Raw genomic sequence first — 18,019 nt, 5'->3', positions numbered from 1 at the left:
GCCTGTGATGCTAAATTTCTCATGACCTTGGTTCTCATCTGGAAAGTGACGCTGATAGAGCCAACCTATTTGTTGGGAAGATTAATTGAGAGAAGGCACATAAAGTCAAGCACAGTGAGTGGCAAAGGACACCGTTCCAAGTGTCAGTTCTTATCATCACCCCTGAAAGAGAGCAGATGACTGATGGCTCTGGAGGTGGCCAAGATGGGGATAAGCAGAATAGCCCACACCACTTTCTCTGCCCTCCCTGGGGGTAGAAGAGCAGGGACAGAAAGGACTGGTCCCTATGATCCTGCACCAGGGCATGGAGTCCTTGAGGGTGCGACCAGCACCCTTTAAAGAGGGCAGAACCTGTCCAGCCCCCATACGTCTGGCTTCCCTTGTAACCAGTCCAGCAGGGCAGAGGCAGCTCTCAGTGCCTCATCCCTGACTTCCCACTTTTGCACTTTGGCCATCAAACCTGCTTCAAGGCCTAAGTCATCGTTCTCAAGGAGTTTTCTTTTATTGTCCCCACCACCACCCCCCCATCCTCAGACCAGTAGTGAATCTCTTTAGCCCGATTCCTAGAGCATTTATCATCTTGTGTTGTGTCCACTCTTACTGCTCCTATTTCAACCAACCTAATTTATTAATTCAGCAAATATGTATTGAGCATCTTCTCTGTGCCAGGTACTGTTCTCGGCTCTGGATAGCAAACAAGACACTCATGGAGCTAACATCCTTGTAGGGGAGTGGGCACAAAGAAAATACACAGAGAATATATATGATGTCAGGGAGTGATGAGTGCCTTGACTATACAAGGGGTAGGGGACAGAGTGGGGGTGGGTGAGATGGAAACAGAGTGGTCAGGAAAGGCTCGGAGAAGAGCAAAGGTGATTCCCTGAGACAGGAATGGGTCTTAGGGTTTTTAAGGAACAGTAAAGCAGTCAGTGTGGCTGCAGTGGGGTGAGTAAGAGGAGAGGGGGCAGGAGATGGGGTCGGAGAGGGAGAATTTTGATTCTTAATGCGTTACTGGAAACAGGAGTGTTGCAATCTGAATTGTTTTAGCCGAGATGTAACAAACCTACAGTTATTGTGTAAATCTCACAATTGAGTGAACACACACACATAACCACCCCCCAGGTCAAGATACAGAACGTTCTTGGAGCGCCTGGGTAGCTCAGTTGGTTAAGCGTCCGACTCTTGGTTTCAGCTCAGGTCACGATCTCATGGTTTTGTGGGTTCAAGCCCACACTGGACTCCACGCTGACACTGCAGAGCCTGCTTGGGATTCTCTGTCTCCCTTTCTCTCTGCCCCTCCCCCACGTGCACTGTCTCTGCCTCTCTCAAAGTAAATAAATTTAAATTTTAAAAAATATAGGGGCGCCTGGGTGGCGCAGTCGGTTAAGCGTCCGACTTCAGCCAGGTCACGATCTCGCGGTCCGGGAGTTCGAGCCCCGCGTCAGGCTCTGGGCTGATGGCTCAGAGCCTGGAGCCTGTTTCCGATTCTGTGTCTCCCTCTCTCTCTGCCCCTCCCCCGTTCATGCTCTGTCTCTCTCTGTCCCAAAAATAAATAAACGTTGAAAAAAAAAATTTAAAAAAAATATAAAACATTTTTATCACCACAAAGGGCTTCCTCATGCCCCTTCCCAGTCAATACTGTCTCCCATCCCCATCAAGTAACCACTATTTTTACTTCTATCCCCATAGATTAATTGGGTCTATTCTTGAATTTCTCTTAAGTAGAATCCCACCGTTTGTAGTCTTATGTGTGTGGCTTCTTTTACTCAGCATTACGTCTGTGAGTGAGGTTCCTTCATGCAGGTTGTAGTTGTTCTTTTTTATTGCTACGTAGTATTCCGTTGTAATAGTGTACCGCAATTGATTTATCCATTCACCTGCTGAAGGACATTCTGGCTTCTTCCAGTTTCACGGTCATTAATAAAACTGCTATTGATCACTGTTGGCTGTGTCTTTCACTGGACATCAAGCACTGATTTCTCTTGGGAGTGGAAATTCTAGGTCATAGGTTAGGTGTACATTTAGTCTTTGTAAACACTGCCAAGCAGGTTTCCAAAGTAGCTGTGCCAATTCACACTCCCCACCAACAGCATATAAAGGTTCCAGTTGCTCCACACCCTTGCTGATACTGGTATTACCACTTTTTAAAATTGTAGTCATTCATGATCTGATGTAGGTTTTTAGCAGAGCAACCTGGCTGCACTCTGAGAACCAAGTGGTGGGATTAGGGTTGGGTTGGGCAGAGGAAGCTGAGACACCAGACAGGAGGCTAGTGTGGGTCAAGACCCACAAATGGTTTGCACTAGATGGTAATAGAGGAGTCAGAGAAGTGGATCAATCAGGACGTGTCCTGGAATTGTAGCAGGACAGACTGGTTGATGAGTGAGGGAGGGATGAGAAGGAGGCATCAGGGCGAGTCCTGCATCCTTGCCTTGAAAACCTGGGTGGATGAGAGGACCATTTTCTAAGATGCAGGAGACAGGGAATAACAGATGTGGGCCAAGGGAAGGTCAAGGACTCATGGGTAGCTGTCTGAATATGTCATCTGCTGGAGCTTAGGCCATCCTTAGAGCACTAAGGCTCTAGATGCCCCCATCCTAGTATAACTGGCAGACACTGGTTGTGTGAATGGCGCGTGCTGTCTGGGTAGCGGCTGGGGGAATGTGCATGCATGCTGTCTGCAGTGACAGATCTGAGTTAGGGGCCCAGTTCTGCCCCCTCGCTCGCCTGTAACTTGGACCTTATGCTAGGATTCCATCTTCCACCTTATGGTGTTAGAATTTAACAAGATCCCATGTCTAGGGCACCTGGAACATGGAAGAACTCAAACTTCCACTCTTCCAAGTTCCAGACACTAGGTGACAAGTCTTAAGAGGCTGGCACTTTTCCCTCATCCACATTTTAAAAGTCTTTCCAGACTTTCCAGACTGAGAACAGCCCTGCTGAGGGGCCCAGCACACTGAGAGGCGGTCCCCTCTCCCCTCCCTCACCCTCTCCCTCTCCCCTCTTCCCTCTCCCCTCCCTCACCCTCTCCCTCAGAGAAACAGAATGGATAACAGCAAGCAGCTTGATTCATAGACTTTATCAGCTTTTTCTCCAGCCAGCGGCTTCTGCAGACAACCGAGCCTGTACGGTACACACGGTTCACTCTGGCAAAGCTGGGGAGCAGCGGGGCAGGCATCACGGCTGGGGGCGGGAAGCAGCGAAGACTGGACCAGTGGGCCCCAGTGCTTGAGGAGGGTTGTGGGAGCTGCGAGAGAAGGCTGCTGCATGGGGTCAGGAGGAGGGCGGCCCAGGGAGAGGAGGGCGCGTGTTAAGCTGCAGGGAGGAAGCAGGGAGCGGGAGGGGGGCCTATGGTCACCGTCCTTGGGGGATGGAGGCGGTGGGACACAGTGCCGGTGTATGTATGGGGAATGAGGGGTCCATAGACATCTTTTGTGGCAGGAACGAGACAGACCACTGTATAAAAGGGACTGTACAACATAACCTATGATACAATGTTTACATATGATACAAGGCTCTTTCCCTCTCTGAGTTTTAAAAAATAAATTTACAATTCCAGAGCTTTTGGTAAAAAATATATACACCCTCAGAGCAGGAGCAGCAGCTGTTTTTGCTGCTGCTGCTGCTGCCTCTTCAGAAGAGAAAAAGGTGGCGCCAGAAAGGAGGGTGAGGCTGTGCCAGGGAACCTCACCCGGTAGCTGCCAGGAGCCCTGCGCCCCTCAGCCCTGGAGGCCCGTGTGGGAGAGGGAGGGGAGACAGAGAGGTATTAAAGGCATCACCACAGTCCAGTGTGGCCTTTACAGTCTCAGCCATTCCCTCGCCTCACTTCTGTGGGCTACCTGCCCAGGGACAGGGGTCTGCCCCACCCCAGCTCTGATGGGGAGGACCAAGGGGGAGTCAACACAGGGAGGAGGATAGAGACCATGTTGTTGGTGTCCCACAGAAGAGCCAGAAGGAGGGGGATGACAGCTCCCTTCTTAGCAGTAAGACACCCCAAAAGAAGGAGTGTGGGCAGCAAACACCCCCAACTCCTGATACCACCACGTCCCACCCCGCAATGCAGAGGGAGTGTCCTGTAGGCAGCTTAGGCCTGTGTTTCCCTGAGCATCTCTTACCCTCTCACCAGAGCCCACCCAGAGACCCTGGGGAGGCGTGAGTGGAGGACTCCCAAGGGCTGACAGGTAACCCCTTCCCCCTCGCTGCTGCCCCCTGCCCCACGAGCAGCTTCACCCACAGGCTTGGGTACATGGGGCAGCACAAGGAGCTGAGCAGGGAGTGGTGGGGGTGGGGACAGCACCCCGCACCATCACAGGGCCAAGTAGACCAGGGTAGCACCAAACAGAAGGACCCCTGCTACACACAACACCCTCCCTCAATTACAGATGCGCTGCTGCTTCTTAAAGGGGACAGGTGCACACACACACGCGCGCGCGCGCACACAGACACAAGGGCAATATAATATTCCAGGAGGGGTGCATCCAGGGGTCCCAGCCCTGACCAGGGAGAAGCCGGCCACGGGTGGAGAGGAAGGCTGCCAATCCCTTCCACAGTTCCGCTCTGTCTCACAGACAATGTGGGCAGCTTTCCTGTCTGCGTGGGAGGAGGAGGTTGGAAGCTCCGTCTCTGGAACAGACCTCGATGAGAGGGGGCAGAGGAAGGAGTGTTCTGCCCCTCATCCCTGCGAGGGCAGGACCCAGCAGAGTGCGATTTTGGCTTGAAGGAGCAAGGGGGAGAGGACTTCAGCAGGATGAACAGGCTTATGAGCCCAGGGGTAAGTCCATCCGACTCTTTCTTGAGGGGCAGGAAGTTGCTCCAAGGGAAAGATGTCAGAGGTGGGTTGGGATAGCGTGCAAAGTGCTTGAGTGCCAGGTGCCCAAGGACCCTGGTGGGGCACTGACCAGAACCTCTGTTCTCACTGACTATTAGCCTCCAGCTTGTAGGAGAGCTCGAAGAGGAGGTTCTGGTTGTCGATGACCTGGAACTGGCGCACATAGGCCTTGGTCTGGAGGTGATGGGGGGATGCCTCCATATCCAGGCCTGGAGGTGTGACAAGAGAGAGGCCTTCAGGCTCCCAGCCTCCCTTCTTGCTCTACATGCCTACCAGCCAGAGAAGAGGGGTGTGGATTGGGACAGGAGGGTCCCTAGAGAGGCCAAAGACAGGATGGAGAGCTGACAAGTTTAAGGAAATAAAGAATTGAGGACGGTCTCCTCCCGGAATCCTCCCGCTCAGTCAAAGCTCTACCTGTAAAGCTCTTAGAAGCCTGGGTACTCACAAAGGGGCCGGCTCCGGTATTTGCGGATTGTCCTCACCTTTTCAGCCACTGAATGCTGGGAGATGACAAGAAATGAGCCCTAAAAAGGGTACAGAAAGATGCTCCCCCCCTCTTATGCTCCCCCCGGTCTATTCTCCAACTCTGCTGGTTTGACTCCACTCCCTCCAGGGTCTAATTCTGGAGGGTCTCTGAAGAACCAAAGAAGGGGTGTAATGGGGCCGGTGAGGGGAGGTAGAGTTGCCCCCCCCCCCAGCTCCCTGTCAGCTTTGTGGCCTGTGGGCGTGTTGCCACAGCAATGGCAGCAGGGACGGTCAGGAGTCTGTCAGGCAAGCTGGGCACCAAGAAGGAAGGCTGCTGTCTTTAGGGGGCTGCCAGGATGGGAGTGGGGGGGAAGGATGCCAGCCCCTGCTCCCGGGCCAGGGTAGGCCGTGCCACTCACCAGCTTCTCAATGTTCACCAAACCATCAACAAGAGTCTTACTCCCCTCATGCAGGAAAGTCAGGTCTAGAGGGAAGAGAAGCAAATGTGAGGAAGAAGAGAGGAGGTCCAAAGGGCCCTTCCCCCCCCCCCACAACCCCTCAGTGCGGGGCTCCTCTCCAGTGGGCATTCAGAGCTAAGTGACAGTGGTTGATAGCCGGAACTGGGGCACAGAGACTGTGGCCAGAAGAGCATGGGAATGACTCTCACCTTTGAGGATCAGAGGCACAAAGGGAATCACAGGAGGTTTCATCTTGGAGATGACTTCTCGGTAGCTTTTGTGGTTCCTGCAGGGGTCCTGGCATTCCGCAGAAGAGAGGTTAGGGGACACATAGTCCCAGCGTACCTCAAAGATGCCCCCTACTCCTCCCTCATCCCCCTGCCCTAGATCCATCTCTGATCAGAGAGAGGTATGTATGGGTGTCTAGCTGGGGGTGAGATGGGGAGGAGCTTGACTGTCCTCCCCTCACCTCCAAAGCAAACAGGGCAGCAATCCACCCACCCTTCCCCCTCCCAGCATGCCAGGGGAAGGGTCTTGGGCACTAAAAACCTTAAAGGCAAGCTTGAGGAGGAAGGTTTGTGGGAACAGAGGGTCTCTGGCGTGCAAGCCCAGGGGCAGATAAAAGAGCTGAACCCACTCACTGTCAGGTTCTCAAATTTGCGGAACAAATTCTTGAATTTCCCGGGCAGCTTCTGCAGAGAGTTTGAAGGAAGGAGAAGGAATGTCAGACTGGAGCTCCTTGCGTTTCAGGGGACCTCTGGCTAATCCCCAGGTGTCAGAGGGGGAAAGGGCCCGGCTATCTTGCAAGGGGCTGGCAAGCTGGTCTGGTGGGTAGGGAAATAGAATCAGCTCTTGGTGAAGTCTGGGGAGCTTGAAGCAGCCCGGAGGAATGAATTATTCTGGGGAATTCGAGCCTCTGCGTTGGCATTGCCACGCACAAGGGGCCTCACTGAGCGCTGGCTGGAATCCAGCATCCAAGTCTGCGACCTGGCCTGGGCTGCCTGCCCCCCTCTCCGGCGGGGATTGCGGCTTTTTACTAATTTGCGCAAGGACAGGGCGCATTAACCTAGCGGCGTGCCACGGGCCTGGATCTGCCAGAAGAGGGCGCCTCCTTCCGCCTGGCACAAAGGCTCCCTAAGGGCCAGCCGCACCGCGGGAGGCAGCACCGGGGTGAGCCCGGCAGGCCAAGATCCCCGAGCCGGGCCAGCCCAGGCGGGAGGAGAGGAGAGGGCAGCCATGCATCACCTCCCAGGTGAGCCGCAGGCGGCTGACAGCGGCGTTGTCCAGCCCCATGACCACGGCGTAGAAGGACAGCAGGTCCTGGTTCTGCTTGCAGCTGCGGGGGTGGGAGGCGAGGTCAGCGCGAGGTGGGGGGAGGGGGGTGGTCTCCGCGCTCCCCCTCCGCCGGCTGGCCGCACTCACATGGCCGCGATCTTGAGGAACTTCTTCAGCAGCTGCGCGCGCTTGCCCGGGGCCTCGCACAGCAACACCTCGGTGGCCACCCAGTGCGTGACCTCGCTGCAGCGCTGCAGCAGCAGCTCCAGGTTGGCCGTCTCCCGGCGGCCGCGCTCCCCGTGGAACACGTAGTCCACGAATTCCAGCTGCACCCACGTCCGCGTGGCGGAGGGGCCGCCGGGGCGTGGGGGGTGTGCGTGGGCGGGAGGTGGATTGGACCCGAGGAGGCAAAGGCAGGAGGGCAGGGGTAGGAGGGGTGGAAATTAGAAGAAGCCGGGACAAGACGGGATGCAACAGAAATGGGGGAAGAGGGGAAGCACCATTAATAATACTCTCCCATCTACTGGGCGCTTATTTGGTGCCAGGTCCTCGAACCATCTGATAGACAGTATTGTCACTGCCTTAATTTCTCTCTTTAGTAGAGAATATTTTAAAGATACCTTATCTGGTTAGACCCACTTTACTAAGGACTCTCACTTTGCTGCTTTTTTCAGATTGGAGACGTAAGGCTTAGAGGGTCTGGGGGTGAATTGCCCGAGGGCACCCTGCCAGCCACCTTCTAATGCAAAGTTCAGCTGCACACATGGCCCGTCTCCAGGACCCCACGTTGGCACATTTCTCCCTCCAGGCCCACAGCCCAGCACCACCTTCAGTCCCCACCTCGTGCACACATCGAAACAGCTCCCAATGGAAGGCAGTAAGGTGGTTGGCGACGTCCTCAGGCTCCACTCGGTGGATCTCTGTGTCTCCAGGGGAGACCTGGATCTCCTCGGGGAGGGGCATCTGGTGACAGGCAGGGACACAGGGGCTGGGCTCCACTCTGGGCTTGTGAGTTTCTGCCCCATAGTCCCTCTGGGCCCTCACTCCCAGCCAATGCCTTGTGACGGAGTTCTTACCAGCGCCTCATAGCTGTCGCGGGTGCAGGCAAACAGGTGACTGTTGATGCCCAGCGTGGTGAAGACACAGTCTTCAGTCGGCTGGAGAAGGACCTTCTCTGCAGGAGAACGAGCTGTTCTGCCTCAGCCCTGGCTATCTGCACCCTCACACACCCCAGCCGCTGTCGCCATCCTGTCTAGAAACTCCTAACCCTGCATGGACACATTCTAGACGAATGGGACTGCTGTTATCACCAGTTTGTGCCACATTCATCTGAAATTTTCAAATAATGATTTCCTCAGCATTCATCATCTTCTTTTACCCCCCAACATTCTTCCACAGCTCTTCTGTCATTCTGTCATCCCCATGATACTGGAATATTTTTTCCCTTGCCTCAGAGGAAAATAGGATTCTGGCTACATTGCAGGCTCTCTGCCTTCCCACAGGGATTGGAGGCCCACCCTGTGTTTTAGCCTCAAAAACGTAGCCTCCAGGAGGTTAAAGAACCAGATCCCAAGATGAGTAAGGCAAGCACCTAGATCACAATCCAAGTGTCTTGGGCCAGTGCTTTCCAAACTTTAATGTGCATAGGAATCACCTGGGAATCTTGTTAAAATGCTCATTCTGAGTCAGCAGGTCTGGTGGGGTCTGAGGTGCTGCAGTTTTAATAAGCTCCCAGGTGATGCTCATGTGGCTGGCCCCAGGACCACACTTCAAGTAGCCAGGGCCTAGAATTTGTCTTTAGCCATGCCCCAGAGCCCTGGGCAGGTGAGTTTCTCCTCTCCTGCCTGCCCCCCCCCCACCCACCCCCCCAGCCCTGCTGTTCCTGAGCCTCACCTCCGGAGGAAGCCACAGCTACCAGGATGAGCGAGTCCTCGCGCCCTGCAGGCTCCTCTGAGTACTGCAATTTCTCTGTCACAGAACCCAGAATGTCCTGCACTGACGCTGAGAGGCGGCTGCGTATGGTCACGTAAGAGTGGTCAGGCATGTAGACCCGGCAGAAGACTGGGCAGAGCCAGGAAGGTGGGTTTTCATTAGAAGGCAGAATGGCAGTGCTGGCATCGTCCCCTCCAGGGCACCTCTGTTCCCCATCCCATCTCACCCCTAACCCTAAATTGGTTGGCTTCTGAAAAAGATGCTGGAAACAGGACAGGTTCTACAACATAAAGAGAATGCCCCAAATCCAGAGACCCCAGAGGGCCCTCTGAGCCACCCTGGAAGCTCTGCCCCTCTTAGTGCCCCCACTCACTCTCATCAGAGCCCCGGAAGGCCACTCGGGTCTGCAGACAAGAGTCTATCCGGCGGAAGTGGCGGAACAGTGGCTTCACCTGCTTGCTGGGCGGCTGGCTTTCCTCTGGGATCCTGACATGGACACAGCTGGGCGTCAGGAAGTCCTGCCAGGCATATGGAGCGCCAGGCAGGCAACATCAAGCAGGGACATCAGAACTGAGTCAAGGATGCACCAGTACCAGGTTCAGAAAGTGATGAAGGAGGTCAGAAGAGAGACAATGAACAGCATGGGACAACAGTCCAAGTGACCCAGATCAAATGCCACCTCTTTCATGAATTCTTCTCTGATCTACCCCACCCACCAGGAAAGGTCACTTTTTGGCTTTAACTGCCGTAGGACACTGGGCTAATACTTGTTTACGTTCGAATCTTATCTCTTCTACAAGACTGAGAGCGTTTGAGGACTGGGCTTAGTTCTTCCTGAAATTTTTTTTTCACCCCACAAGCCTAGCACACTACTTGGCACATGATAGGTGTAGGTCATCCGCTGTTTGCTGAATTTTGCTGACAAGAACTTCACAGCCTGGGAGGAGACAGATGCGTATACAGCTACTTCTAACACGAGGCAGGAGGTGTTAGGTGATATAACAAAGGTACAAGGAGAGTTCTGTTGGTATGAGGCAGGGAGAACTTTCATCAACAAGATGGCATTTGGGTTGCCTGGGTGGCTCAGTCTGTTAAGCATCCGACTTCGGCTTGGGTCATGATCTTACGGTTCATGGGTTCGAGCCTGCTTGGGATCCTCTGTCCCCTGTTTTCTCTGCCCCTCCCCTGCTCATGCTCTGTCTCTCTCTCAAAAATTAAAATAATAAAAACATTTTTAAAAATTAAAAAAAAAACAAGAAGATGGCATTTGAGGGACACCTGGGTGGCTCAGTTGGTTAAGCATCTGACTTCAGCTCAGGTCATGATCTCATGGTTCGTGAGTTTGAGCCTTACATCAGGCTCACTGCTGTCAGCTCAGAGCCCACCTCAGATCCACTGTCCTCCTCTCTCTCTGCCCCTCCCCCATTCGTGCTGGTGCGTAGGCTTTCTCTCAAAAAAATGAATAAACATTAAAAAAAAAATATGGCATCTGACTGGGGCCTTGAAAGACAACAGAAAGAGAAGTGGGTATGGGGGAGTCCTTCTGGAGTGGACCATGTAAATGATGGTAGGAAAATGGGAGAGCCCAGGAGTTCAGGGGTGTATAGGGAGTGTCATGGGGGCTGGGAAATGAGGTGGGAAGCATTGGCAGAAGGCAGAAAGGCAAGGGCGTTCATTGAACACTGTGCAAGGATGTTGCAATTTTGTCTTATAGGCAATTGGGAGCCGAGGATGTTTTTGGAATAGGAGCAGGATGTCATCAAACTGGAAAGATCTCTCTGGTGTCGGCATAAGAAGGGAGAGGACACAGGGTACCTGGGTGGCTCAGTGGGTTAAGCGTCTGACTTCAGTTCAGGTCATGATCTCAAGGTTCATGAGTTCGAGCCCTGCATTGGGCTTTCTGCTGTCAGCACAGAGCCCGCTTTGGATCCTCTGTCCGGCCCTCCACCCCGCCCGCCCCGCCAACAGCCCCTCTCTCTGTTCCTCCCCCGCTCTCACTCTGTCTGTGTCTCTCTCTCAAAATAAATAAATATTTTTAAAAATTAATAAAATTTAAAAGAAGAAGAAGAAGAAGAAGAAGAAGAAGAAGAAGAAGAAGAAGAAGAAGAAGAAGAAGAAAGGAGAGGACACAAGACGATAAGCTGAAGCCCTGGACAGGAGGCTGTGGCGATACTCCAGGTGAGAGGTAATGAGGCCTAAACGGGGGTTGTGGCGGTAGGGATGGAATGGAGAGAAACTGAAGTGGTCCAAGGGATGGATGGACAGACGGACAGATGGATGGATGGATGCAGTGGAGTCCTGAAGCGGGCTCACGTTGGCTCATGAGAGCGGATTGTGAAATTTGGGGGCGATTCTGCCTACTGCCTTTTAAAAAGCCATGAAAAAAAAGTTTTATAAACTTTTAGCCAAATTATTACCACAAAAGGTAGTGGCCTGTTTTACTACATTTTGCTATTGTCTGTGCTTCTGAGGTTATTTACCTCTCTTGTATTTGTGTGGTGAAAATCCTACCTAAGCCCTGCTACTGCTCCTCTCTTCTCTGCCCAACTTCACATTCGGTGACATCACGTTGGTTGCTTTAAAGCAGCCAGTGAAAGAATTTACACCATGGGAATCAGCAAAAGCTACAAATCAGGGCTTTTTTGACCCTGATGTGCTGGTTGTTAAATAGGTACCAGTACACCACTGGATCAACAAAGAAACGGATGAGACAACAGACAAGGAAGCCACTGGAGGCCGTGCTTTGTGCTACCCTCCAGCAAGAGAAAGGGGTTGAAAACTAAAACCGCATTGGAGTCAAAAGGCCAGAGGCAGTCCCTGTGATAGAGGAACAAGGGGACTTCTGTCCTGTCCCCTCCCCCCAACCCATTCCCCTCACTTTAGCTCCACTGTTTCCACAAGCTGGTGCAGCCTCAGTGTGTCCTCTCGAAGGTCCTGGTAAAGGGACTCATCCTTCATAATCAGCAGGTACAGATCCTGGGGAGCAGAGGAGAGAGAAGGTGAAGGCAGGGGTGTCATCCCAAGCATCACTATCGGCAAGGGCTGGCGCAGGGTCTCCATGCCTTGGAGCACAGAGGGACCGTATAAACTTAAGGCCCACAGGCATCTTCTTCCAGGTACCCAGCTTGAGGAGTATGGCTCCTTCAAAGGGGTCCCCTTCCAGAGCTAATAGCCTGCTCACCCGCCTTCTCTTCCCAGGCCCACCTTGATGATGCGGCCGGCCCCCTCTTCCTCCTGCAGCAGCCCCTGGTAGGTGTCCAGGAAATGAAGGAGCATGGCTAGACAGGCTTGCTTCCGACCCAGCCCCTCGGGGCCCTCCATGCCTCCTGCCCAAACAAAGCTGACCCCTTAGTTAAGAAAAAGCCCCAAGCAGGGAGACCTGAAGAAACTGGGAAGGGAGATGAGAGGCAGTGGTTGCTTAAGCCCTCCCAAATGCTCTCTAGGCTTGGGGCCAAGAAGAAAGGAGATCCAGGTGTCCCTGGAGCCAAGACCCCCTCATGCCTCAGCCCAGGTATTTTTCTCACAGTAGGTGTGGATGGCATCCACTTGACCACATCCATCTGACCACATCCTGCCTGTTTGAATTTCACTTGAGGATACCCTACCCGGACCCACCCAACCTCTGACTGGCCCATAACCTGGAGCTGGTAAAGGCCAATGATCCTTACCACAAACCTGACCATACCTCAGTGTAAGGCCCGGTGTTTCTAAGAGAGCCTATGGTATTCTACACAGTGGCCTGACATTTACAATTAGATCCTAAAATAACTCAGCAAGAGGCCCTATGCTTACATGAGACCCTATGAATAGCTCAGCCAGTGGCTTGTCTCTAGCAGACCTTACTAAAGCATAGCTGTGACCTGATGTTTACATCGGACCCTATAATAACTCACTGGGCAACCAGATGTTTAGAGCAGCAATCCAGTGGGGGAGAGAGGCACTCTTAATAGAATAATAACACCTTACACTTGCACAGGGCTCTGCAGTCTCCAAAGCACTCCCACATCTACTATCAGATTGATCTCCACAGCAGCCCCATAGGTAGGCAGGGCAGGTGCTATTTACCCCCTTTTACAGAAGAGGAAACTGAGGCTTTAGGAGGTTGAGTGGTCTGCCCAAGGTCACGCAGCTGCTGAGTAAAACCCCTGGAATTGAAACCCAGGTGTATTTTCTAGGGAAGGGTGGAGGCCCTGACATCACACATTGGGTAGGGGGAGTGGCTTCCTCCCGACCTCCCCTTTTGCAGGCTCCATAAAAGGATATTACTGGTGTAGCTCCTGCAGAAATTTCTCCGTGGGGAGGAAGAGAGAATGGGTGAGGACGATGTCATCCAGCAGGATATCTGTAGAGATCAATTGGCACCACTGATGTCAGGCGGGCACTTGTAGGGCCCGACTGGACACTCACTACCCTCCCCCCACCGCCGCCTCCTAGAGTGAGTTCTCCTTAGCCAGGCTGGAGCCCTGGCCACCTGCCCCGTCATGCTCTGCACAAGCGCGCACGCACACGTGTGAAGGTTCTGGGCAGCCGCTGCGGGGGTGGGGTTGGCAGCTGCCAAGGCAGCTGGAGGGAAGGAGGGGGCGCCCTTTGGTCACGCCCACTTCTCTTCAATGGATGTGGGAAGCTGGTCAGATAATACAGCAAACTTGAGATCTGCCCGAAAAAAAGAGGTAGACCACAGAAGTGTCTCTAGACAAAAAGAACTTCCAAACAGAGGTTAGAGTCAGTGGTGTGTGTGTGTGTGTGTGTGTGTGTGTGTGTGTGTGTGTTCATCCCTCCTGCCCTCCCTACTCTCTACCTAACAACTTTGAGTTCCAACTAGGCAGGTGAGAACCAGCCCCATTAAAAGGGAGAGGGAGTGACTGCCCTCTCTTTGATCCCAAAAGCCTTTAAGAAGAAACCCTGTGTCCCCCAGATGCCCAGAGACGGAAGGGTTAATGATGGAAGGGTGGAGGGGAGTGGCTCTCACCACCCTTTTCCCCTCCACACCCCCATCTGGGCCTGGCTCAGCCAGTCAGCCAGGTACAAGGTCGCCCTGACTTGCAGCCAGCCCTGGGGTGGGGCAGGGCAGCCTGGCACACACAGACAAGCAGGGCGCAGGGAGGGAGCCAGGTGTCCTCACCAGGACAGGTTAGGGCCAGGTCCCCAGACACTGCCCCCAGACAAAACCAAGGCTTCTGAGTCCCTTGGCTCACCATGCCCTGGCCTCTGATTCAAGCCATGAAGGTAGAGGAGGAGAACCAACACAAGATCCTCTATTTTAACTACTGCATTTCACAAATGAGAAACTGAGGCCCAGAGTTGGGAGGGACTTGCCTGGAGCTGGAATAGGAACCCAGACTCCTGAGTCTTTGTTCTTTTCTCGATCTGCCTGAGGCAACCAGAGTGTCGGGGTAGAGCACAGTGGGGCTGCTTAGATGTTTGTGAGCCTTTGGCTGATTTGGGAATAACTTCTGTAAGTCCCCCTCACCTCCCACACACCCTGGGAAAAAGCCAAGATGGCTTGAGAACATTGGTTATATTGGAGAATATCAGAGTGGTAGGTTAAACTAATTCTCATTTACTAACTGGTTCCCCAAACCAGTTACTCTGGGGATCTAGCTTGCCAGCCCAGATAATAGGATGACAAGCAACTCAAGAGTCCTTTCCCAGGGGAGAGCAGGCACAGTGTGTGGCACCAGGCCCCTGTGGAAGGGGAAAGACAGTTTCTCCCTTTTCCTCTTTGCCCAGCTACCTTGCTATGCTCTTAAAGTGAGGCTGAGAGCCCCAGCCCCGACCTCCGGCCCCAGGGATGGTGACAAGGAATAGGGATGCCCAGCATCGTTCCTAGCTATCTCACAGGAGAGCTCAGCCAGAGCAAAGGAAGAGGAACATGGGGCAGAGTCGGGGAGATGCTGCTATGGGGGCTACAGTTTGGCGTCTGTCTCTTCCAAGCCAGGCTCTGGTCCAATGCACAGCCTCCCCAGGGAATGTGTCATAGAGACACAGGGTGTGTGGTGTAGGCGGGAAGTTATGGTTAGGAGAGCTGTGTGTGTCTGATATTTTTCTAATTAAATCCAAAAGGTGTCAGCTCCCCAGGGCAACGACAGCTGAGCCAAGGAGAGGGCCCAGGTCTTGAAAAAAATCTAGGGGGTGGGGGATGGAGTCCCATTCCACATGCCTAGGTCCAGGCTCCCTACAGAGGTCTGAGAGCAAAGTGTGAAACCCCCACCTTGAGGCCCTCAACCAGGGCTCCCCACCCTCAGACCTTGCTGGGCTTAGTGAAATACTGAGAGGCAGACCTAAAGACCCACCAGCCTTTTACCTCCACCACCAACCGGCAATTTGGGGTCTCGGTTTCCTCAAAGTTCCCTTAGTAGGGGTGCTGGTGGGGAGTGGTGAAATAGTATCATCGTTTAGGGAATAAGCTTCTCAGGGTGTGGCTATTATTTTTTAAAGAGGCCGTATGCTGAGGCCTACCTTGGGAAGGGCAGGAGTTGGTGGAGCTCAGAATCCCCTCCATGCTGCAGGGTCCTGCTGTCTGTCTGCCCAGCCACCTCTCCCCCAGCAAACACCTTCTGAGTCAGCCCCCAACTAGAATGCCTCCTTCCCCCTCAAGCTGCTAAGGACAATGCATCCCTTTGCTGGGCCGAAAGGCAGCTTGGGCCTTGCGTCTGTCTGGCATTGCCCCACTGAGTGGGCCAGCCCTGTGCTCTGGGGTTTCTAGACAGAAGCAGGGACTCCGGGAACATCTCTCAGGTCTCGGGCAGCACCTCTTGGAGTGAGGGGTGTGAAGCACGGTGTGCTCTGGGCAGCTTCCATCTTAGGGTGTCAGGCCTTAATTTGGGGCCACAGAAGGAGGTAGTCAACCTCCGGGACCCATGAGAGTCTGTGGGTAGAATGTCCAGGGGAAAGGAAGGGTGGCTTGAGGTTAGGAGAAAGAGTTCGCCTTCTTCTCCAGCCAGTGGGTGAGGCTGCTACAGGGAGGAAGGTGGCACAGCCACTTCCCTTCTGCAGAAGGGTCTGTTCCTCCCCTAGGCCGCTGCCCCACTTCAGCTGACCACTCAGCCCCACACCGAGGCTCCCGCCATGGCGCCACCCCCACTCTCCAAGGGCAAGGAAGAAGAACCGGGTAACAACCCCCAACTCCGGGATGGAGGAGCCTTACCTGAGGCGGCGCTGTCCCTGGTGGCCCCTCCAGCGAGCCGCTCCAGAACCCGGTTCAGAAGATGCTCCGGCCGCTCGGGGGCGCCCAGGGGGGCCCAGGGCGGGGAAGTCAGGGGCTCGCCGGGGGACAGCTCGTCAGAGGAGTACGAGGAAGGCGAGCGCAGGGGTCCCCCTCCCCCGAGCGGCCCGGGCCCTGGCACCTCCTCAAGCTGCAGCCAACAGGGCCCCCCGCTGCCAAGCTCCTCTGCGACCCCCGCCGGCTCTCCCCCTTCCTCTTCAGGGGGCGGCTCCAGCCCCGGCTCGGCGGGGGGCTCCCGGAGGAAAGCGGGGAGCAGTAGGCGAGACACGCTCTGACGCCGCTGCAGCGGCCGCAGTCCCCCGGCTGGACCGCCGCCCCCACCAGGTCCCCCGCCCCCGCCAGGCCCACCGCAGCTCCCCGGACCCCCGCCGGGACCTCCCGCCACCGTTCGCCCCGCCAGCTGCGACGTCTGCTTCTTCAAAAATTTCTCCAGTGGCTTCATGCCCCCCCCCCCGCCCCTCTCCTTGGGGCCGCCGGAGGACCCAGGTGTCCCAGGCGCGGGCGGGGGGGGGGGGCGGGGACACGATGCTCAGAGCCGGAGGGGCAGAGCGGAGGGCCGTGCCAGGCGCCGGACTGGGGGCCAGAGGAGCCCGAGGCTCGCTGGCCGGGGTCCAGTGGCCAGTGGCCCGGGGAGGTGCCAGAGGGAAGGAGTGTCCGCTGTTAGTGGCCCCCCATGCCGGTTGCAGCTGGCACGCGGCCCAGAGGGTGGATAGGCTGCGGGGCCAGTGCCCGGGGCTCTGCGCTCCTGGGCCGGGCTGCGGCGGCAGAGACAGCGGGCGGAGCGCAAAGCTGAGAGAGGACGCGGCGGCGGCGGCGGCGGCTGCGCTCCTGGCCTGGGGGGAAGGTGGCAGAACTGAGACCGCGCCCCCTCTTCCAGTCTCCGCCCAGTCCCCGCCCCTGCCCCTCCTGGCCCGCCCCCTGGCCCGCGCGAGGCTTGAACTTGGGCGCTGGGGCTGGCCGCGAGGGAAATAGTGAAGGGCTGAATGGGATTGGCTTCAGAGCAGATGCAGAAATTTAGGGCAAAGGTGATGGAGTGATTTAGCAATGGAGAGAGATTCCTGGCTTGGGGGTTTACAGGGGCTCTTAGTTTCATTTCAAAGAAGTAGGGCAGGCCTGTGGCCTGCAGACTTGGGACTTGTACTCAGGTGAGACCTACAAAGATTGATGGTTGGGTGTCCATCACCCTCAACCCCGACACTATGCTCTGTTGCTATATTTGTGATTTTTATCTTCCTTCTATAAGAAGGGCTGGGAAGGCCTGAAGTGGATTGGCATTGGCACTGGGGGCGGTGCCCATCTGCCCTTTCTGGTAGGGCACAATAGGTGGTGAAGGCCTGGCTTGTGAGAGGCAGGTGCTGGCAGGCAGGTAGGAGCCAGGCAAGGAGCAGCAGCAGGTTGTGGCAGGTCTAGTTGGGGTGAGGAAAAGAGACAGGAGGCAGAGGGGAGGAGACAAGGAGCACAAGGGCACCTGAACCCAGCCAGCAGCAGGAGAAAGCAGGACTGTGGAGATGAGTGACAAGCTCCAGGACTGCCAGCCAATATCACTTAGTGTAGAGCCCCTCCAGGGTGGACATAGCCATGGAGTAGGGCAAGTGGTGCCAATTTGCACTCTAAATGATCTTTATTCCTGATGCCTGTGCCTGGAGCATTCTGTCCCTAAAGATACACTGCCCCAGAAGGAGGTGGGTATAGAGAAACACTCAGTGTAAACACATCAAGGTTAAAGTAACAAGGTGGGGGAGTGGCACCAGGTTCCAGAGAGATTGAAGCTCCTTGGACAATGCCCCACCCCTGTTTACCGTGCAGGGACCAGGCAGGGACAGGAATGCTAAA

At 54.9% G+C, this 18,019-nt stretch overlaps 1 protein-coding gene across 1 annotated transcript; it reads right to left on the bottom strand.

Moving 5' to 3' along the window:
- Positions 1-3,067: 3,067 nt before the first annotated feature.
- RAPGEFL1 (Rap guanine nucleotide exchange factor like 1) lies at positions 3,068-16,663 on the bottom strand. Its single transcript, XM_030295205.2, has 15 exons — positions 16,109-16,663; positions 13,225-13,303; positions 12,166-12,301; positions 11,840-11,937; positions 9,335-9,447; positions 8,923-9,090; positions 8,106-8,203; positions 7,870-7,992; positions 7,177-7,355; positions 7,000-7,090; positions 6,396-6,446; positions 5,964-6,051; positions 5,716-5,780; positions 5,277-5,331; positions 3,068-5,040 (listed from the first exon to the last, which is right to left on the bottom strand). Exons 1-15 carry the CDS (start codon positions 16,626-16,628, stop codon positions 4,916-4,918), a joined length of 1,989 nt encoding a protein of 662 aa, XP_030151065.1. The 5' UTR covers positions 16,629-16,663; the 3' UTR covers positions 3,068-4,915.
- Between the last annotated feature and the right edge of the window lie 1,356 nt (positions 16,664-18,019).

This window comes from Lynx canadensis, chromosome E1 (assembly GCF_007474595.2).
Source record: "Lynx canadensis isolate LIC74 chromosome E1, mLynCan4.pri.v2, whole genome shotgun sequence".
NCBI lineage: Eukaryota > Metazoa > Chordata > Mammalia > Carnivora > Felidae > Lynx > Lynx canadensis.
This window is presented reverse-complemented; position numbering and strand designations above follow the sequence as displayed.

Excerpts from the sequence above, each read along its gene's own strand:
- RAPGEFL1 (XM_030295205.2), bottom strand. The coding sequence starts at position 16,628 with ATGAAGCCACTGGAGAAATTTTTGAAGAAGCAGACGTCGCAGCTGGCG. Across the intron at positions 7,356-7,869 it reads TGTTTCGATGTGTGCACGAG|CTGGAATTCGTGGACTACGT; the intron begins GTGGGGACTGAA and ends ACGTGGGTGCAG. Across the intron at positions 6,447-6,999 it reads GCCTGCGGCTCACCTGGGAG|AAGCTGCCCGGGAAATTCAA; the intron begins GTGATGCATGGC and ends AACTCTCTGCAG.